This window comes from Zophobas morio, unplaced genomic scaffold (genome assembly GCF_036711695.1).
Source record: "Zophobas morio isolate AGI-343-1 ecotype UQ-CSIRO unplaced genomic scaffold, CSIRO_AGI_Zmor_V1 ptg000436l, whole genome shotgun sequence".
In the NCBI taxonomy this organism is placed as follows: Eukaryota; Metazoa; Arthropoda; class Insecta; order Coleoptera; family Tenebrionidae; genus Zophobas; species Zophobas morio.
The window spans coordinates 64,466-87,333 of record NW_026972539.1 but is presented as its reverse complement, the minus strand read 5'-3'; the positions used below and the strand labels follow the sequence as shown (position 1 = coordinate 87,333).

At 36.2% G+C, this 22,868-nt stretch overlaps 1 protein-coding gene and 1 long non-coding RNA gene across 5 annotated transcripts; one reads left to right on the top strand and one right to left on the bottom strand.

The window, feature by feature from the left end:
- Positions 1-13,191: 13,191 nt before the first annotated feature.
- On the bottom strand, positions 13,192-15,350 carry LOC135120888 (poly(rC)-binding protein 3-like). 3 transcript variants are annotated; one of them, XM_064045213.1, is made up of 10 exons: positions 15,315-15,350; positions 15,127-15,258; positions 14,968-15,073; positions 14,750-14,918; positions 14,622-14,694; positions 14,405-14,511; positions 14,131-14,252; positions 13,815-13,944; positions 13,595-13,762; positions 13,192-13,361 (listed from the first exon to the last, which is right to left on the bottom strand). In XM_064045213.1, the coding sequence occupies exons 3-10, from the start codon at positions 15,001-15,003 to the stop codon at positions 13,246-13,248; spliced, it is 921 nt and encodes a 306-aa protein (XP_063901283.1). In that variant the 5' UTR covers positions 15,004-15,073; positions 15,127-15,258; positions 15,315-15,350; the 3' UTR covers positions 13,192-13,245. The 3 variants fall into 3 exon arrangements, with proteins under 3 accessions (XP_063901283.1, XP_063901285.1, XP_063901284.1); XM_064045215.1 differs by having other exon boundaries at positions 14,968-15,052; XM_064045214.1 differs by having other exon boundaries at positions 15,333-15,347.
- Positions 15,351-17,551: 2,201 nt separating this feature from the next.
- Positions 17,552-21,777, top strand: LOC135120892 (uncharacterized). 2 transcript variants are annotated; one of them, XR_010278781.1, is made up of 5 exons: positions 17,552-17,829; positions 17,885-18,361; positions 18,415-18,485; positions 18,552-21,350; positions 21,407-21,777. It is a non-coding gene; the product is annotated as an uncharacterized LOC135120892 (long non-coding RNA). The 2 variants fall into 2 exon arrangements; XR_010278780.1 differs by having other exon boundaries at positions 17,885-18,485.
- Positions 21,778-22,868: the final 1,091 nt, after the last annotated feature.

Below are 22,868 nucleotides of genomic sequence, written 5' to 3'. Positions count from 1 at the left end.
ATGCTTCGTATTCTTTGCCCACCAATAACATTGTCGTACATCGTCGGTACAAATTTCAGCCAAGAACTTAGCTTTTTCGGGGTTTGCAAAGAAAGCTTCCCCTTCTTAATTATAGGGACCCCGGGCTTTTTTCTTCAGGTTTGAACAGTTTTGTTATTTTCCTCAAAGTGTTATCGGTTAGAGTTAAGAATGCAGTTTTTGCTTCCATATTATGTTTCGAAAAGCTGCAATTCTCTTTTAACAAGCTTACCAAATCTTTTAAAATGCTAATTTATCACTAGGGATCTGCCTTTTCAGGTATTGTCTCTTGAAGCGGCGTCTTTTAACAATAAGTTCTTTGATGTGAACAGGAACATTAAGCTTACAGATACCACAGGTTCAAAGGTGGTTGCGTACCTTTAAAAATTGACAGTGGGATCTTCAAAGGTAGCCTTTTAAATTCCGAAATAACTTGAGTGATAAGGAAAGAAAGGTAGGATGTCGCTTACAGGTTTCTCAAAGGGCCCATGCAGTAATTTCCGCAAATTTTTATTCTCATTTCTGTCCAAAAATAATCAACTTTCAGCAGGACTGGGCAATGATCGGATGACAATTCGTAGAGCGTGTACAGGTACAAGTATGTTTTTTAGAGGGCAATACAGAGTACACCCACCGAACCTCTAGTGTATAGGTGCGTAGGTTCAAAAGGAGCTAATACTAACAACTAATTCCCTTCTGCTCACATTTCAAGTAGTTTAACATTAGGATTATTGACGCTGCTTTTCCATGAAGGCTGTTTACAGTTGAAGTTTCCGCAAACAATGACTGATTTGGCATCGTCAAACAACTTACCCTATTCTTCTAGATCTGGACTCTTATTTAATCACTTATAAGTAGATAAAATGTTTACAGAACCAGTATACCTATGTTTAGCCCGGATGCCCGTTGCTCGTATACTCTGTAGCTCAAGATATATCATAAAGGAGTGTCTTACATCCTTTTTTATAAGAATGGCTACATCTCCCCCTCCTTATCATATCGGACATTTCTATAAGTCCGTGTAATTGGAAATGTGAAACCTATTACGAAGAACATGTTCATGTATGAGTTTCGGAATGTTTTTGTACTGGCTGCGATGATGGTTTTACCGTGTGACTTCCTCGTGTTACTTCTCTTTTTCCTTATACAGTTGACTTTGCTTATGTTCCTATAAATCCATTTTTTCGGAGGAAACTGCTTTTGTTGATAAGTGTTTTTGCCAGATTTTTATAACGTACCATACGACAATGTTCATAGTGACGATGTATCATTTTTTAAATTATATGAAAGGATATGATAACTTGTGTGATTCAGGAGTCTGGGTCGAATATTCACGGAAATTAGTACTGTTCCTAATGTAAGTGCCTCCTGTGAAAACGCTATTAATAAACTGGCGATAAATTTATTAAGGCAAACAAGCCATTACCAATGTGTTTTTTTGTATATCTATATTCTTTGGGATATATTTTTAAATTATTCGAATAATGTTTATTTTGGGTTCCTGTAAAAAACCCATAATTGCCCTATTCGTATATAAAATAAAATATTTCCTGTCAAATTTTTATAGGTTTTCTTTAAGATAATTGTCTATATTGTTCTCAATTGATTTATATTATAGTTTTCGCACGCTTGTTTGATTATGTGCACGTCTGAGCTGTTTGTGTATAATTCTTAAAACATTATATCATTTTTGGTAAAAGTCACACTTAAGGCGAGTTCTCTCTAGCAATATGTTTAGATTAGCATTTGCTCTTTGTACAAGACCTGAATACTAACTTAGGTGGCAGGTGAATTTAATAATAAACATTAACTAGTATAAATGCAATGCTCCTGATTTTTAGTCGTCATTGGTATTATTAACAAAGCATTTTTACATTGCACCTCCTTTTTCTCAATAAACACACCGAAAATTGTCAAAACCTATAATTAAGCCCTCAATTTTTTGGGGTAGATACCTTTCAGTAGTGCTTTTTAATACTTTCAAAGTTCAAATGTCGTAATCGGGTTTAGATGTATATTTGCTAAGTTCTCAGTGTTTATCAGTGGACAAATTGTGCTTCCGCTTCTATCTTTGTTTAGTTGAAAAATAAGGCTTAAACAGTTAAAGTCTTTAAAACCTAGTCATGTAGGTGTACTCGATCACTTTTAGTTTCCCCAAGGTAAAACTTTGCGATGTCATTACCAAGTTTTGAATCAAAATAAGCAGGAGGGTATAGGTTTAGCTTATGAGTACAGACTCCAGACACAGTATAATACCCTCTTAGTTACTAAGATTCTATGCTTACATAGCCAAAAGTAGATAGCGAAATTAAAATAAATCTAGTTCAATGTTATATTACTGAGGCAAACGGGTTTACGAGAAGAAAGCGGAGGTCAATATTAATGATTAACAAGTCAACATCATAAAACGTGACTAATTAGTTCTTTAAATTTATTGCATCTTAAACGAAAACCATCTTATAGTGGCTTGTTTGCTTAAAATAATATAAGTTTAGTTGGCGAAGTTAAAAAGGTCTACGTATTATATAAACTCTGCATATACAACAAACTCTCCCATATAGAGTTTAATAGGGTGGAACTCTCATTACAATGATAAAAAAATTACTGAAACCTAATAAATTTTTATTCAGGGTTCGCCAACATTATGCGAGAAGCAAGAGATCATAAGGTGTTGTGCGGAGGCTTTCGCTTTTTCTGATTTCTTGAAGCGAGACGCTCGATAGTCAATAAGGGTGGCGTAGTGAGCTAGGGGACCTCTGTAGTGCACACTAGCTCTTTAGCCCTCGCGCATCTTATAAACTCATTTGGTCTTTAACTCTCTTTACAATTTTAGAAACTGCCAATTACTTTACCACCCATTTTGTGTAACTTGTAGCGCCACCTTATTCACACCGTCTCCACCCCGATATCAATAAGACACAATTTAAAACGATCCTTACAAGGAAACATGGTTCATTTTTCCTGAATGATGGACCGCCGCAATTATTTTGTTATCTTAAAAAAATTCATTTGTGGACAAGTTAACCATATAAATTAGGAAATACAGAGTACACCCCAAATACATGAAATTTATCTATTTACTATATTAAGTTTGTATAGAGAGGTTTCAGAATTGAGACCGAGTCATTATTTTATATAATATGCATATCAATCCTCTTTATCACTTTCTAATACCTTAACAATGAGCCCCACTTCCTTCCTTAAAGCAAAATTTACTATCATCCTTTTCTGCGCAAACTATATTAAGATCACGGTGTAGAACCCAAAATTTTAATGCCTAACATATACATCATGGTAACACATTTAAAATGATTTCTCAACAAAACATTACAATAATTATATACCTAATCGATGGCTAATGAAATATTATTCGATCTTTAAATGGTAAAACATGCATTTGTGGTCATCTGAGCAAAAAAGTCGGCTGTGAAAGCAAAAAACCCATGTTAGGCACTAATATATTGGGCCCGCACATAAAGCGCTATTGCAATACAGTCGTTTCTAACTCTACATTTAGAAAAGTATTTTTTATCTTGGATGAAACGAATTTCAAGGTAAAATATTGAAAACCTTTTTTAGAGCGCTAATCTCACATCTGTTTGTGTCTAAAAAGAAGCTAAGAAATATTATAAATATTGTCAATCGGAATATAATTTATTATTTTCCTTCTTACAAAGAAAAAAAAAGCAACTGTTAATATTGCTTGTATTAAAGTAGAGTTTAAAAATTTTTTATAATAAAATTCTTAAGTATTATTAAAAGTTTATCACTATTGGGTTGACTATGGGTGCCTAATTATTTAAATTTTCGCATGAACCTTGTTTAAATAACGTTCCTAAATCTGTTTAAAATATTTAGTGAAACTAGTTAACTTGGTATTTACTTAGTTGTCCTCTAGGCTACTAAGCTATCTAACAACTTAAGATATAAAGCCCTCTAGAAGAAAACTATGACCTTTACTAATGTCGCTGGCCTTCTAGACCAACGCAAAACTAAACCATAAAAGTTGCGGTAAAAACTAAAAAAGAAAGAAGGGAAAAAAGAGTAAAAAAAAAAGGGGACGTGCCACACATGTGTTTTATTAAAAAAATATATATATCTGTACCATACATATTGTTGTAACAATAGATTATAAAAGGTACCTAATAAACACTAAATAATTACCCTCAATAATTCAAATTTTAAATCCGTGCTTTAGGGTGATTAAACTCTAAACTAAACTACTTTAATTTAGCATTTTTAAAATGATAACTTTATCAAATTTTACCATGTGGATTTCACAGGCTCTAAATCTTCGAGTACTTGTACATTTATAGAGAGAAAATTAATATAGTACCACAAAGTCGAAATACTAGAAAGCACTATAAATTTATTTGGTCATTATAGACTCCCAGTCGCACCAAACCCGCACAAACAAAAAGAAAAAAAAAATGCAGCAGGTTCGCCAGCCAAACTTATATAATCACATGAGCACTTCCCTTGAACACTATCCTCATACTATAAACTTTTAAAATTGTTAAATTTCTAGTTAATGGTTAAAACTCAAACCCTTTAATAATGCTTCTATTCCATTTACTGATCAAGTAACTTGTATGAGTATGTATCTTAAAAATTTAAAGCTCATTTTATTCCAACTTTTAAGCTTATTAGCTTTTAAAAAAAACTTTTGTGAACCCTTCACTCGGGTTAGTCACAATGGAAAACTTTCACTGACAAATTATGTATCCTATTGGTCCACTTTTAAAAACATATCATAAATAGTCAAACTTTTTCCATTTTAAGTAAAAAAAGCGAATCACGAGGAGATCGACCTTCAAATACTTACCCCCCTGGGAGAACAGCCGTTTTATCTTTACTTATGTTAGTGATCAGCTCGGTGCTCTCCTTGCGCTATGACTCGCTTATCTCGCGTTGCTGTTATAAAAAATGAAGCTAGGCTAAGGAGCCCTCGTAATCCTATAGTGGAGCCCGCTCTTACTCTCTCTTCCTATGCTTTTTGTGATTCGAAGTCATTCAAAACTAATTATGAAGTTAAAGGAACTCCTTTTAGAACTTTAAGATATGCTTTAAAGAATTTTTTTGAAGAAATACCTGTAAAGAAATGTGATGTTTTTTATCTTTCAGATTTAAAAAGAAATGGTCACTTAACATGTGACAAAGAATATAGACTGGGAAATCACTCTGGATTTTCAGTAACTTGTTTGCAACTTAGTTATAAAAATGTACACTTTAAACAGAATAGGAAAGTTTTTGTCTCTTCCCCCTTGCGCACTTCTACAAGTTACACTCTAACAACTTCTCGAGATATTAAAAAGGGTATAACATTGAATATTTACAACTTTAATAGTAGCGCTTTGCGTTTTCCTTGGTTATTGGCGAGTTTTTTTACACTGAATTTTTTAAAATTTGATTTCAACCTGGCTTTATCAAGTCAGATGCGAGCAACATCAAAGGAACCGTATTTCAGTTTATGGCCAACTAAGAAACAAACCTACCCTTTATTATTATTTAGTTATTTTTTTTTGTTGGTATCTAGAGAGTACACTCTGGCCTCAAAATTTATATTGTCATGGACTGTTCGTTTTACTTTTTTGGTTATAGTAATGCTCTACCTTCCTCAAATTCTTAAGTGTCAATTATATATAAATTTGCTAAAGTTTTTGGGGAATCTTGGACACAAGAATTATTTTTATCTTCTTGTTTTATGTGGTTATTTGCTTCTAATATATGCTAAGGAATCTGCCTAGTTAAGGTAATTTATTATAACTCATATGGTTCCGTGGTGGTATTCTATATTTCTTTTATTATTGCCTTACTTTCTATAGAGCTACTCCCTCTGTTTTTTTTTTTACCTCTTTTTGTTTTTTTTAAGGTTTACTGTCAAGTACCTTTATATTTACGGGAAGCTCTTTTATGCTTTGGAATTAAACCATTTATAATAATTTTTTTTGAAAAGCTTTAAGGAACGTGTAGGTTGTATAAATATAGCTATTTAGTTTCCTCATGAAAAAACGTGGCTATTTTAGAAATTTTGTTAATATTTGTTTATCTATTCCTTTTCGTTTAAGTTATTTTGTTATACTTATTTTAAGAGCTTTCTGGTTTAAGGTATATATATTATTTATCGCACTACTTTTGTCCCTGTTATCAAGGAATAAGCTGCCGTTCTGTTACACTCGACTCTGTAGATGACTTTAACTAAGTTAATTGGTAAAGTATAATAAAGATTTAGCCATTTTGTTTGATTTGTTTTTGCTGTTGTGTTAATTTCATTGTTTAAGTGTACTTATTACACCTTCAATAATTCAGTTGTAGCTAAAATGCTTTCTTATTTAAGTTCTTTGAAAGAGCAAATTAATTTGCATTTTTTAATAATTGAAGAATTAAAAACTTTAGAGCTGCGTTTTGTTATAATATCTACTAGTAAATAGCATTGTGGATCACTTAATTATACAAACCTTAGCCAAAACTTCCTGGTAAATCCTTAAATAAAGGATCTCTTCCTGGTTTGAGAACAGTTTAACTGCGCCCTAGTGAAGAAGATCGAAGTTGTATTAGTGCTTTTCTCCATATTATACTTTATGATGGCTTTTATCTAACTTTGTTGCCTTTACCAGAGGGTGTTCCTAATGTAAGTCTTAGCTAAAATGGAGATCATTTTTGGTGAATACCCTATCTTTAGAAAGGTTTTTATTAAACGAGCTTATCCTAAGTAGCCGCGTATTTTAAGTGTAACTATTTGAAGAACACTCTTGAAATATTTTTATATGTAATTTATTTGCTGTCGTATTTACTTAAACTGTATAGCTTACTTATACTTTAACAACGAGTTGTTTGGATCCGGTCACATTCGACAAACTTCAAACATTGTTTTTGTAAGGTTCGAATAACTAGTTGCCTAATATAATTAAAATATAAATTGTTAGAGGAGGAGTCGAGTTATATAAATAATATGAATAACCTCCTTTGCACTCCATCTACAGGTTATTGTAGATCAAGACGTGCATTACAGACATATCTAAATACTAATTTCGTATGATACTCGTTTACATAAAGTGAGGGCCCCCAGTTTATTAAATCTCTTGAGGTAAAAAGCTCAGTTTAATTTCCCTAATTTTATGCTTAAACTACTTTGCTTTTCACTAATTTTTATAAAGAATTATGGTGTGAAATAACATATGTCAATTTTTTTTAAAAGAGAGGAGGTTAGATAAGTTGCAATAGTAAGTTTCCAATTAGTTTTATTTAAACCCCACGCTGCCTTATATAGATTAGCTTAAAAAAGTTTAGAAAATCCTCTGAGGTTGCCAGTCTAAATGAAAGTCTACTCCTTAATCCCGTTTTATTGAGACGCTCAAGAAGATATGCTGTGTAGCTCGCAAGATACCAGTCGAATGCCCACGGCGGCTTATATATAGTACTATTAAGTAACACTATTCTAGGAGAACCACCCAGATCCGAACGGCCAGAGACCATCCGAAAGTGTGATTTCCTAGTACCATGATGACCACGAGTCAGTTGTATTTTTTAATGCAACTGTGTCTGTTTTTCAAGGTAGCTAGTTTTTAGCAAATAGTGTTAGCTAAACATCAATCATTATGTATCTCTTGCCTGTGTGGCTTTCAGTGACCTTACTGGCTCGAAATACTGGTAGTGTAATACATAACTTAGCTGATTTCACCAAACTTCTAATAGTTTTAAGTAGCTCTCTGTAGGCAAACACGAAGAACCGTTTCTAAAGGCAGTGCTAGTACTCAACCTGAAGCGGTACCCACAAGTAGATAGTCGAGTCTATTTGTGTTTTATTGTGAGATTACCGCCATAAAGTCAAACATTTAACCAAGACATTCTAGTTACTGAACACAAGGTAATAACCATCATGCTTGCCCAAAGAGTTTACAGGGAAGACTTCACCTGCCTTAGGGCTTGACGCATACTTGGAGTTTTTACCATTTAAGAGAAACTGTTTCCAGTCGTGCATCCCTGGCATTACCCAAGTTAGCCAGTTATTGCAGCCTACGTCTCTCCTATGCCACGTTCAGCTCACCATCTAGAGCTCCAATTAGGAAGGTACCATAATCACAATGATAAGGTGTTTTAATAACAACAGTTGACCTTTGGGTAGCAACATTTTCGGTTAGCTAACGATCGAAGTAAGACCTTTAGTTTTCGTAGAGGGTGACATAACCCGATCAAAGATAAATTTATTTCAAAACGTTGTTCCACCTTAGGATGGTACTCTCGCGTCGTCTTAAGCGCTTTGTGTTGTTATGCTGTCTAACTCGTGTTAACCACATGAAGCTAAAATTCACGCTATCCTTTGCATACAAGCTAAAACTTCCACAAACTATCACTACTAGCTACATAGTTAGTACTTTTAAAGTATTTAAATGCTTATTATCTACAATTATACAGTAATTAAAGCACTAATAAGGTTCATAATATTTTTTACAAGTTAGATGAGTATTTTTTATGTTGATTAGTTGCTCTATCTCAATGTGATTGCATTCTTATTAAATACTAAAGTCTAACTCACGAAAAGGTTTGGAAAAGGAGCTTCAAAGCTAATATAAAACTATAAAAAATACGCGGAAAGTTTTAACTTAAAGTTAATAATTTCCAGGTTGAAGTTGACGAGCTCAATTAAAATTTAAATGAGGTAGATAAGTAAATAAGGCCTATTTCCTATTTTCTTGTATTATTGCTCTGAGCATGTAAAGTGGTATTGAACTGTGGAAGACCTTTATTCTTTGCATTATTAAATTTGTAAAACTACAGTTAACACACATCTTCTAACATCTTTCTGTCGGTATATCCACTTGTTAGCAGCAGAATAGACCCCTACTGGCGCTTGTTGGGGACTACAAGCTTCCTTTAAAGTCTTGTCCAGTCACATTATTATTTCGGGTTCAATAATCTAGAATCCTGCCAGATTAGGAAACCCAAGACTGTTCCCGAATATTATGATTTTTATATAATGTATATAGGTAGTGCTTTATTGTCATTTGCACATGGTTTTTTTTTAAGAACCCAGCTTGTAGAGTTGCAAAGATTGAAAAGTTAAAATATCGATTTCTTAAATCTATAAGTCTAAGGATGAAAGCCGTTTAAAGTATCAACACTTTCAAGGTATACCATGGTATTTCAATTTTAAACATTTAGCTTGAAGCAGAGAGGATAAGGAGAGATAAAATTTTGTGCACCCTTAAACTTTTTTTCCTGCGACTCAGTGCACGTGATAGAATTAAATTTTTTATCGAGTGGCAGACGACTTAAAGAAGGCCTGCATTTTTACCTTTCTTTTGTACCTCTATTATTATAAGATAAGATAATGTTTGAAGACTCTTGTAAATTTATTTTCTAGAGCTTATAAATACATAGCTAAATTTTCAAATTTAGATAAAAACGCTCAATAATAAAAAACAAAACAAAAACTCCTTTTAGTCCTAAAATGCACAGTCTCATATTTGATACACCTATTTATCGCTATTAAGGCAATCTAGTAGCAGTTTTATGAGCTAAAAAGTGTATCGTACATGTAATAATGAGAAAACTCAAATTAGATTGCTCTACTAGCCTCAACTAGAAATGTATTAAATAACATACAGTATGCATTTAAGGGTTAGCCTTTTTCCAAATATGCTATTCAAACTACACGGGCTAATAAGGTGTGTCCGGTAGATTCTTCATTGATGATGAACAATTAATTTTAGTTATTAATGTTTAAAATTTAATATCTCACGCACAGATTTAAAATATGAATACTTGAGAGTCGCTATTTAGATTTTATTAGATAGTTTTAAATCATTGCATAACATATATGGTATATATTAATACATTTAGTGATACATGTGTGCTCGCCCAACTCTTTGATGGCTCTGGGCACCTTCCTATGGCGCAAAAAGATGGTACTTATTGTGATACTTCTGAAGACACCAGACCAGCGTCTACGTCAAGCAAAGACAGGCTTATCAGCCTCTTGTTAACCAATGGCAAAGTAGCTGAGGCGGTCATACTGCGACTCTTAAAAGCATTTGTAGACACAAGCCATGCTCTGCTAGAGTTCTAATTTGGATTTCGACAAGGGCTCCACGACTCAACAACTCCTTTGCTAGATAGAGTGGAAGACCCATGCCTTCAATTTAAAGAAGGCAACAGGCGCCGACCTTCTTAAGGTCGAAAAAACGTTTGAGCGAGTTTGACACGAGGGCTTGTGTCATAAATTGCGCGCCATAGCCCTTCCTACAATCCTTTTTAACGTGATTAAGTCTTACCTCAAGGAACCACGACTTTGATATACCTGTGGTCGATGCGCGCTCACCTCTAAAACCACTAATAGCTAGAGCCCCACAGGGATCTCTTTTATCACCCCTACTCTTTGCACTTTATGCAAGCGACTTACCACAGGCTAACGAACGCCACACGAGGATTGTCTTATATGCGGGTGATACGGCGATTTACTCCTCGTTTAGGTCACCTGCCCTATTGAGCCCGCATTTTCAGTACTACCTAGTGACTCTTGCCCCTTGTGTCTATGTTTGGAAGAGTAACCTTAATGCGGAAAGAGCAAAGCCCTTCTTACCACAAAGGAGCGCACCACACCACTACTGCCTCTGACCTTTGATAAGGTAATATCATGGCGTCCTCCGTCGATATACCCGGGGTCATTGCTGACAATAAACACCCGTGGCGGTCTCGTGAAGTATCGATGCGAAGGTCAAGGTGGCGGTTCAAATTTTTTAACCCTTTACTTTGTGCCCGAAGCAAACTCTGGTTGCACAACAAAGGACGCTTGTATTTGCTGTGAGTATTATGTGTTCTGGAGCTGACACTCTTAACCATTCAGTTCTTGACTTGACCTCAGGGTATCGACTGTTCTTCATCATTTGTATTCCAATCTCTTCGTTAGGGAAGAAAAGCCATGTATCTTTTGAGTAGTGAGCGCTAACTTCATGTCCATTAGTCTCTGTCTTCATTGTGAAGTGCCAGATGGAATTTGTCCACTCCAAGTTAGTATCCCATAATTAAAAAATATCTATATTTACTATATAGTAAAAAGTTAAGTTAGCAAATTATAAAAAAAAATTATTTTGAAAAAAGAGAACTAATTAAAAATAATTACATTCATTACACTAGTAAAAAATATATATAGTCAAAATTCGAAGAAAAGGTAAAGACCAGGCCGTATAAACGTAGCTGATGACCTTAGCCTAGCGGCGACCGGGTGCTGATAACGTAATGGAATGAATTAAAGCTAGAAAGAATAGAGGTTGACCATATTTTAGGTTTGTATCGCTTTTATACATAAAATATGAGTTTTTCGGAAAATTAAATTTGTTTGGAAACTTAAAAGCTCTTAGTTTTTTGAAGTGTTTAAATTGTAGCATGTGTGGCGTTAACCTTTGCCCTTCGCACTACCCCTAGTGCTCTACCTATGGCAGCCCCTCGGTAATAATTCTAAACTATGTTTTGTAAACATAAAAATTAATATCAACTTTAACTTAAGCTGCAGAACTTCTAGTATTTTGAGACAACCTAGTTCATAAAGTCAAAAGGAGTTCAGAAAACTTTTATCTACAACGAATGGATGAGTGACAACATTCGCAGGGTTATTGTGACTTGGCAGCTGTGTGGTAGGCTCCCTACGTTGAGAATGAATATAAAAGTTTTACAAAAACAAAAATGAAAAGAAGCTGCTAATCAAGGTCAAGTAACAGAAACCAATTGGATTTTATTACAATGGTGTGTTCCCCAACACACACTGTATAAATAAACCTTAGTGACTCAATAAGGGATCTTAAACAAAATAGAAAAATTGGCTAAACAAAATTAATACAGTAGACCTAGAGCGCCCCCATTTTTACTAAGTCGCGGTTTCATTTGTCGATTAGTTTTCGTAATCTGGTCACAAGCATATCGTTTTTTTAAGCATCTTTAGCCTTATTAATTCTAGCTGTCCCTGTGCATAGTAACTAGGATATTACATAAGAGAAAGGAAAAATGGTTAACTGCTTTACCAAGGCGCCCCTTGAATAGCTTGGAGCAAGTGAAGTTGTATACACACAGATATAAACAAACCGAAAGCGACTCCTCGCAAAGTATATAAAATCTTATTACGTGCTTCTAAGCTTAATTAAATCTTTTGGTTAACTACTTCACTCACATTCAAAAAGTGTTTTAACCAATTTAACTAGGAAAGAACATTAATGATGGCAAAAACTTGAAAGACTTAAATAGTTAAAGCAGCCTCCGGCAACGCCCTTAAATGAATTTACACTCTTTACTAATAATTATGCCAGCAGCGCCATTTCCAACTTTATTAAGTTTTCTTTTTTTTTTCTTTGGTGTTTTCGGGTTATTTGTATAGTGATTGGCATGGCATTTCACTAAATAGCTTACCGGCCCACAGAAGCCCTTGTATACATTTACGAAATTATCAATTTTAGTTTTTGTCACTACACATCCTTCCTAAACAAATAATAAAAGTTCAAAAAGGCCTGTAAAAAAAATTTTCAAGCTATGTTACCTCATGTGAACCATAATACCTTTAACTCACTAGGAAAGTAAGGCGAGGTACTTCATGCTTAACAATAATGTATAATGCGAGACACAATAGTGTACTACCTGCTCCAGAACTCTAGAAGTTCCTTGCCAACTAGCTTTCCAAAAATTGTCAACGTTAATAGTAGTTAGAAGGCAGGCTAAGAGACTTAAGCCGCAGTGACATCCAACGTCTCAGATTTTTTTATTAACACCAAAACATTTGTAAACCTAAACTTTTACGCACAACAATAACGGAAAAAAACTACATGTTAACCAAATCCCAAACTAATTCCACAGCAAATTGTTATTACTGTAAAGTATGAAGGCTTTCAGTAACGGAAGTCTGTCACAATTAAGTAGAATAATCTTTATATCAATGCGACCCTACTACGTAAATTTTATAAACGCCAGATAAAGCTTTTGCCCGTAGCCTCTCACAGTAGGACATGTTTACGACATAGCTCTAAATCATTAGCAAATATAACTTTAGCCGTAGTCTTTTGTAATAATGCTTTTCTTTTACTTTTTTTTTTAAAATTTGAATTAACATATAGTCTTAGGCCTCCACAAAGAGAAAAAAGCCAAAATTATATTTTTTTATTAGTAAAAAGTAGAGAAGCCTTCATTAAATATTTAAAAGGTAGAGAAAATTTTCTTGGCCTAACAAAACCAAGTTACTATAATTCAGGGGATTGCTGTTTTTTTAGAAATTTCTTCCTCGATGATTTCGTTAATTAAAAAACAGGCGTGCTCGCAGGCTTGATAAGTCCCCATAATCCTAACGCTTCTGTAGGCTCCCTCTATTATAAAAATTGGCATTCATATTAGTTAACATTACAAGCTACATAGTAGTATAAGCATTTGTTAACATGCTTCTTGACACTCCCTGATAATATAATTTTCCTAGTAAGTTTTCTATGCTAATATGGACTAAATCAACAGTTTTCTTGCTACACACTACATATTAAAAGTTCGAACATTCGAAATACTTCCGAATGCTGCGAAGTTCCTGTTAACTATAACTTATCAATACCCCGCAGAGCATTTTGTATTTTAATTTTAGCTCCGGTATTCTCCCGAATATCCCGGATTCGGGCGCCTTCTCGGCCAATTATTGCACCGACAAACTCACTGAGCACGCGGACTACTTTCATTGTAGATTCTTCATTTGCTCCATCCACAAAGTTACCCTCAACACCATCTGTTTATTTGAAGTTGCTAGAAGAAACGAACTAGTAGGTATATTGCGAAACTGCTGGAGCCTGCCAGGCAGTCAAGCGTTTCACTCAGAAAGTAAGGGGGGAGAGGAGCATATGTCGCGAGGTCGCTATGATGGCTAAGAACGCCCACCGGCGCATAGAACACGACTTCTGTGATGTCGATCTATAAGGGCAAAATAGAGTATTATAATAATGAAAGAAGTGCGGAGGAGGATAAGGTGAGAGTTAAACAGGAGGGTTCCACTACGAGCTGACAGGCGAGGGCAGCAGTGCTATATAGTACAGCAACGGGCTGAAGGAGGGCGGGGAGAGAAGGGAGAGGGGGGAAAAGGGAGGGGGAAAGAAAGACCTTGCCTAAAAAACTGAGGATTTCAGTTAAACAGTTCACAACTTCACTGGGTGTGCCGGTGATAGAGCAGGTGCGTTCAGTAGACTCGGGAAGACATCCAGAAGACAAACTAACTCTAGCACCTGCGGTAGTAGGCATCGTGAAGAAAATAAAAAAGATCGCTATAAAAGCAGGTGAAAGGCAATAGTGTTAATCCTGCCTAATAGGAAAATACTATTCAACAGTATAATTTCTCAAAATGTATATGGCGTTCCAGCTAGATTATAAGAACTACCAGTGTGTTCGCGGATCAAGGAGATCCTTTTTCCACCTTTTCCAATAAGTGCCCCCGCCTGGTGGTTCGGAACAAGCAGGGTAAGGGTAGGCTTCGGGGGTAGAGGGCTTTTACAGTTAATAACATAAAAAACCAAAAAAAAAAAAAAAATTTAATTGTAAACGGTTAAAAAATATGTAAAAAATGAGAAAAACTTCAAAATATAAAGAAAAATTACGCATAATAAGATTCGTGCTCCGCTAATTCGGAATCCCACTTAGACAGGATAAAAGAAAAAGCGTGTTGGAGTTCTTGCAAAGAATTAAGTAAAAAAACGGGACCATAGCAAAACTTAAGAGGAAGTACGATGTATAAATCCAGAAACAAATAAAATGCGTTCTGTAACTTTGCTGGTGGCAGATTCACTAACCGAAAGCCGACAGCCCGTTTGTTGACGAAGAGAAGTTATAATACTTCCTCCTTTACCAATTAACGAACTGGCTTCTTTATTAGTCACTAAACATCTCAAAGATAACTAAAATATTGAGTAGAAGTTTTTGATCGGTGTCTTAGTACTTAAAAACCTTTCCGTCAATGTTGTAAGGATGAGGCTCGAACATGTTGGAATTTTTCGCTACTCGAGAATAAGGACGTTGATAAAGCAAGGTGCTTTTATGTATAGTGTGAAAACTTGAAAAGTATATTTTTCAAAGTAAATAATTATTTAAAAATAAAAAAAAAACTTTCTATCGTTGTTTTTAATTCTTTTTCTACTCGTTAAATGTCCACGATAGGAACCTGGAATGCCTTCATGAGGTCGTTGCAAAGTAGAATTACGTTTTAAAACCGAGACTATTTAGTGCCTTAGAGTCAAGCTAACAAAAGATGTTACAAAGACAAACAAAATAATATAACACTAAAAAACGCAAACCATTTATCTTGACGTTACCTAAAGCTGTGATTGCAACTACTAAAAAAATTTAACACGCATGGCTCGGGGCGTGAAAAAATTTACTAGGCTGGTGTTTTGATAGCTCAATGTAAAAGCCAACCCTTGCACCCAAACAGTTGTCCTTGCTTTGTAAATGTAAATGTGTTATTGGTAAAATAAAGTATATAGATGATATATTTATGTGACTTTACAGTCATACTCTATGAGTTACAGCTGCAACTCAAAAAAGCTGTAAAATCAGTGTTATCAAAGCCTATACTGTCTTCAATCCCTCCAAAACCGACAACTCATATTTTACGTACGTAATGAGATATTCTATGAAACAACTGCATTTTAAGCAGAAAATATATATATATATATATATTGTTATTAGAGCTTATTACATAGACAAATTTTCGTTTAAAATATAAACTAATCCTTTAAATAGGCAGGTCATCATTTAGTAAATCGAGCAGTTTTGACAGTATAAAGATTACTTATTTAGCCAATCGGGCGTCTTCAGGTTCAAGCACTGAAACGAAAATTTTTAATGGTATACTTGCTAAATAATTAAAAATATTGCCTAATAATGCTACGTGAGGTGTTTTTATTAATGTCGAACGACGCTACTAAAAGATGAGTATTTCCTTACAACTAGCTTGTGCCGGTGTGCATTATAATATCCCAACAGTTGTTCAAATGTCCGATTCTGAGATAAACCAGGTAAGCGCACGAGGCTACTCCCCGTTCCAGAGTAAGAAGTGTCCGGGAGCTATTAAGTAGAAGATAAAAAAGATTCTTTAACGCTGTCAGTCATATTTCACTTCTTATATATGGGATTATTTTAAATATCATCTATGACTCTCCACAGTTAGGCAGCTGCTATGCACAAGCCCTTATCTTCATTTTCATTAGATATTATTATGCTAAATGCGCTAATGCATGAAAAATTTCTGATTTGCGGTTAAGAGCTTAAATAGATATTTAAAGGCTTCCGTGGGAGGTTACTCTGATGCCTTCTTTATATAAAGCGCCTATCGCATAATTTCTTTTTAAGTTACTTTTTCTCCTAGATCCAAGTTCAAAGTTCTGTTTCTTTCTACGGTCTTTACCTAAGTCCTATTTTCGCCTGTGCATAACTTTAATATAGTTGTGCGCGTATTAGCTCCAATTTTGCTCTGAGATCTTAGCTCTGCTCACTATTATTGCTGAAGATTAATTAGTTTACTTTTTGTTTTTTTTTTCTCATTGTATATTTTAATTCTTGTAAGTTCACCTTTGGGCGCTAATTATCGTCAGAGAACCTTGTGGTCTCTAGATTTGTGACAGCAACCCTGAGTTCCTTAATGGTAGTCAGAAAACTATTAGTTTCATAAAGGACTGAGGAAAGCCAGAACATTAATGATAACTCAGGATTTAGACCTATCAAGAAATACACAGAAAACACTGACATATACACAGGAAAACATACGCAAGAACGAACAATTAACCTTACAAATTACTTGATATAAAGGTAAACCAATTATAAGCGTTATAAATTAATTTTTTTGACGGAAAGCATCTTAATCTTTTTGGCAAAGGTAATTTTAACCAAACCTCATTATATACAAATATGGCAGTTTCTGGTTTAATTTATGCTTATGCAAATAATCTAAAACCTAATCTAAACAAATATACATATAGGGAACCCTTTTTAAAGCTATAAATATAGTCAACAAGGCCATAGAATATAAAAAAAAAGTAATACTTAATTTATAATAGAAGTTCAAAACTTTTTGGCTCGCGTAGGCCTCATCCCGTTTTTGGATGTAGCTGTGAACCTCTACTTTTTACTACGGATTTGCTATAAATATCTCTCGGGTTGTGGGACGCCCCTTACTACCGTTGTCCAGCAACGCACACTTAGCATGATCGGTTGAAAGCTACTTTGGGGTTATATTGGAACGTGAAGGGCACATGTGAAGATAATAATTTTGCTTGTACTCGGGGCGACTAAAAACCTGTTTGAGAGCTCGTGTATTCAAAGTTGTTAACTCACTCAAGCGCCAGGTAAGGCCGTTAATAAATAAATAGATTGTTATTACTATTTTTTTGCTCAACGCCAACCTAACTTAATAGCTATATATACCTGTACCCACCTAGATATATTATGTATCTTTTAAATAAATATTATAATTTTTTTTATAACGGTTTTATATATATATATACATATTAATTTCTTCCTGAACGGTTATAATGGGTTCTTCTTCCGCAAATTCTAAACAACAAGATCTAATCAACAACTTTTTGGCTGCCAATCCGGCTTTAAAAAATAAAAGAGAATCCGTAAAGGCAAGACTTCACCGACTGGATAACAAGAAATATCCTGTAAAGACCCTAAAAAGGCGCAAAGAAACTTTTAAACCTAAAGTATTTACCTATGTTATCTCCTTTTCTGCGCTACATATTCTAGGCAAACCTTGGTTATCAAAAGAGGACATTCTGTGAAATAATGAAATACATGAAACACCCTCAAGTAATGATTATAGTATTCATAATAAAAATTTTATTTATAAAAGTTATAATCATAGAAGCAACTACTTAAAAAATAACATCAAGTCATAAAATAGTAACCGGTGGTAATACTAGTAGTAGTATAAAAAAATAAAAATAATAATAAGATATTAGTAATGATAGCTGGAATAGTAGATGTTATAAACGTAAAATTCCATTCACCAACCCAATGCTAGACAACAACCGTCTACCCAACCAGAATTGGGTAAAATGGAAACAAGACACAACCTCTGAAGAAATAGTCAAAAAACGTGCAACCCCGGAAGGGCCACTGACGCGTAAAGTAAAAATTCTCCCTATCGTTCTCGTTAACAAGAAAATGTGGCCTACGCTAGTGGAAACGCTGTACGCATAGAGTGCAAATGTCCCTTCTACCCGTGGTCACCGCGACGGCATCCGCCTGTTGCCGTCAACTGTCGAGCAGAATAGTAGCACTACTGGGAGCGCTCTTGGCAACACCACTGCTACCAGTTACTCGAGGGCCATTCTTCGAGGTCTTTGCACCGATCTACCTATAGTCGACATTTAAACGGCGTTACGTGCTTAGGGATTTTCACCCCTCCGCTTCACGACTTCACCCAACCGACGAGAACCGCATTAAGCGACTACTACCGACAGGTTCTTGTATTCTAACCGAATAAGGAAGGATTTGCAACCTATGCATTGCAATCATTATTTCTGCAGATAAGCGTTTAACCACCTCGTAAGAGTGGTCGCATGAAACAATGTTATCGCTGTCAGCGCTTCTACCACAGCGCACAGAACTGCGCCATCACTGCACGCTGCTTCAAGTGTGGGGAAAAACACTAACGATACAATATGAGGGAGTTGCCGGTCAAATGCGCTAATTTTGGCGAGGCACGCGAAGCGAATTACCGAAGGTGTGTCAAAGATTCTCGAAAAATCGTTTCTCCGCCGTCGACATGTCAACGACCCACGGAGACGCAGTCATTAACGACCAGGACCACCTCATGCATCGCAACCCGCTCAATGACAAAGACCTCTTGCTCCAAATCCCATCGGCGAGATACTGGCACCACTAGCAGCTGCTCTTGAAACATTTCTTCGAGCATTAGCAATCTGATGACACGCAAATGGTTTCTAGGACCCGTTCATTATGCCACCTGAAACTCTTACAGTGGAATGCCAAGGGTGTGCACTGTAAAAAGGACGAACTGCTACAGCTTGTTGCAGAGTGGAGATGCGACTGTCGCGTTGTTAAGCGGGACGCACTTGAGAGCGGGGCCATCGGCTTGTACTTTGCAACTACACAACGTGCCGCCTTGACCGTCTTTGCAGATGCGACGGTGAAGTATCTATTCTGGTCGGCGAAAATCTACCGCACCACCCGATTGCAATCTCAAACCTAAAGGGCGTGGAGACCGTGGGGATATGTCTCAGCTGGTTACCACGAAACCGACAGACGTGATATCTGTCTATAAACCTTCCGACATGGCTCTGCTTACAAGTGATCAGGACAAGCCTTACAACGGCGCTCGCCCGTCGTTCTTTGTAGTGACTTTAACTGCAAACACACTGCTTGAAACAGTCGACTTGAAAATTCAAACGGAAAAATTCTTGAGAAATATGAGGACCAAAACAAATTCGCGTGATGGTATACCTCAACATCCCACTCACATGACTGAGTCGGGCAATTCAGACGTCCTCGACAAAACCATTTTAAAAGATATACACTAGTAGGTATCAATCGCAGAGTTGCATGAGCTCTCATTGGCCCACCTGCCTTCTTATAGGACCTAAGAGAAAGGCAAAGCTACAGCGAAACTAGGGGACACGGTTATTCACGGACTGGAAAAAATTTACAGCTGCCTTTAAAGCAAAGCTAACCGACCCCCTCCCTATAGAGGAGACAGGTGTCCATGCTCCGCGAAGTCGTATATCGCCCTGGCCCTCTCTAGATTATTTGGTGAGCCTTATTCGTGAACGACGCCGGTTAATACTCCTGCCCGCTTCTACACAAAACCCCCAAGACAAACTAATTCTAAACCGTCTTCAGTGATGCATAAGGAAGGAGCTGGTGCCTTTCACAATAATCTCTGAAAGCCAAAAAAAAACGACGTGCCTGTATCGGCCGAAGAAAAACGATCATTTTTTTTGGCGCCTCGTAAAACATATCAAAAAACCGTTAGCACACAACATACCCACCACTTATTTATGGCGTGATAGCGGCGGAAAGCGACCAAGACAAGGCGACGCACTTTTTCGACATCTAGCTGATTGCGGATCTCTAATTTAGATAACTTTTGAGAACGAAAGCAAAACACCGCAGGATCTCCGATCTTTTTAACGGAGTTATCAAATAGAGCACACCTAAGAAAACACTGATATAGTTTCTGCATTTTCCCGAAGGAAAGCACCCAGCCCTAACGGTATCTCTGTTTTGCAACTTCTGCAACGTCGCCTGGGTCCTACCCAACGCGATGGAAAACGACCGCTGTCGTGATGCTACCTAAGACCCCGCGGGCCTCAATGGATCTCAGCAAATATCGCCCCTTTAAGTGGGCAAAACCGTTGAGGCAGTTTTACTACACAGACTGGGAGAGTTTGTAAAACATACAAGGCGCTTCCAGAATTTCAATTCAGGTTCCAAAAAGACCACCCGACGGCACAACAACTTTTGCAGTTTATTGAATGGCCGACTCGGAACTTCAATTTTAAGAAATCCACGGGGGCCGTCTTTCTCGACTTTGAAAAGGCCTTGAAACGCAAATGCCACGAGATTCTCCTTCGCAAACTACGCACATTAGGTATCCCCTTAGCCCTCAACGCATACGTGCGTCGTTTTTATGCGGCGCACGTTTTGACTTAGAGTTGGGGGTGCTGTCGCCTACCATCGGCTGACATCTAATGTTCCGCAAGGCTCTCTACTCTTACCCCCCTCTTCGCGCTATACCTGCGAGACAGTTCACTCTCTGCGAAACCCTCACACCCGCTTTCCACGCTATGCCGGTGACACTGCAAAGTACGCCACCTCAAAGAGTCCCTCATTATTACGGCAAGGCAACACCTACAGTGTTATTTGGAAACATTCGCTAACTGGTATCGTCAGTGGGAAGTAACCGTTAATTATATGAAGAGCAAAGCGATTCTCATTTAAAGAAGTTGCATAATGCTACCCCCGCCTTTTACTTCTGGAAGATAGGGCTCTCAGGCCAAAAACTTGGGCGCCGTCATCGATAAGAATAACTTGGCGGTCACACGTAGCGTTCGTCACGACTAAGGTCAAAAGCAGCCAATTAACGCACACCACCCACTGCTGTGTGCTAAAAGCACAACGTCCCTGCGCAATAAACTGCGCCTTTATAAAGTATGCGTGCGCCATATTATGACTATGCATCTGTTGCTTGGACATAAGAAAAACGTCGACGAGTGCACCCCCTAGTCTAAGCAAAATTAAAAGCCCTTGGGATTAATGACCGATACCTTATTTCGTGCGGAACGAAAAGTTGCACGGCGACCTAGGTTTGGAACGACTTGAAGTATGCAATTTCATTTTCTTTTTTTAAACGTGTCAGTAGGCATCCCAAACCACCACTAAATTCAAGAACTTATATACGGACCCTGGGAAGGCTCACGCTTTCGAAGGCCCTGCGCACAATTACAGTTTTTTTACACCTTTTTTTTTTAACAAATATGTAGAAACGTTTATTGCGTGATAACCTACCAAAATTCATTATGGTCTAAGCCTAATAATATATACTATTTGCGAGATCAAGCAGTCTGCGCGCCGATATTACCGAGTACCGCATAACATTAAAAAAAATATAAGAATGTATGTATATAGTGTAATAAATCAAAAGCCCTGTAGACAAAAAGTGGTTTCATTACCTTATTAGACTTTTAAACTATTTAATAAGTTCCAGCAGCTAGGAAGGAGCTTCATTAAACGGTCTTCATAATATTGAAAAGGGCCATTTGCGCTGAACATATGACTTTAGCAAGCACGAGGTTATTGTAGTTTAGTTACATTTGTGCAATTTAAAATTTCAGTTCCTCTTTTTAATTTTATTCTTTATAAGTATAAGTATTTATATAATTTCTTCGGTGAAAATACTTTTCTTTTCATCTCATAAAAGTAGCGTTCTATGCAGTGGGTACTTTGTTTTTTTTGGTTTAATATGATTGTTATTGTATTTATGTTGTTGTTGTTTTAGCCATAAGCTCAGACAATAGATGGTGCCTTGAGTCTAGCGAATTAAGTCACTGTAAGCTGCTCGTTTATAGGACGGTAAAATATAGTGTTTTATCAGTGTGCTATAACTTTATTAGCAGTAGGTAAACTATAGGTAAGCTTGAACTGCTTTTATAAAGAACTGAAATTTAGATATTTATTTATAAATAGATGATATATTCAACATTTAGTGTTATACCGTCTTCCACACTTACCATATTTTCTAAGTAAATACTAAAATTTTTTTCGCTAGGAGTTTTGGGCGCGAATGCTTCCTTTGCAGGTAAGATGCTTCGGCCACAGTAACTCTTACTGGCTGTGCTGGGTGGAAGAGGTATATGAAATGAGGCTGAAATACTTCTTTATAAAATTTTTTTTCCTAAAAATATTAATTACTCGAATATCTTAGCCAATCTTGTTGATATAAATAGAGGCGTTCAATATTTAAATAATAGCATAGTAAATATATAGAAACTGTCACATCATCTAACTTGAATACACAGTGAGCCCTAGCACAACTGCACATCAGTTTAAATAGCTATTACCATGGAAGTAGCTGATTGCTTCCGAATTTTCACGTATGGTACGAGAATTTAGAGTGACAAATTAAGACTTGACTGTACAAGCTTCGCGAGCCTTTGGTTCTCACAAGAATATTCGAGATTTTCAATTAAACTTAGTTTAGAAACCTGAGTATTAAAAATTACCTATGAATACTAAAACTAAGGAACAGATATGACTGATTCTCAATAAAAGAATTAGCGATTTTTACACAAGTTTTTCTACTCCTTTCCTTTTCACACATTTTT

Coding starts and splice junctions, on each gene's coding strand:
- LOC135120888 (XM_064045213.1), bottom strand. CDS start 15,003: ATGTTCGAGCCTCATCCTTACAACATTGACGGAAAG. Junction 13,945..14,130: donor TCCTCAGTTTTTTAGGCAAG/GTCTTTCTTTCC, acceptor TTGCCCTTATAG/ATCGACATCACAGAAGTCGT. Junction 13,362..13,594: donor AATACAAAATGCTCTGCGGG/GTATTGATAAGT, acceptor TTTTTATAATAG/AGGGAGCCTACAGAAGCGTT.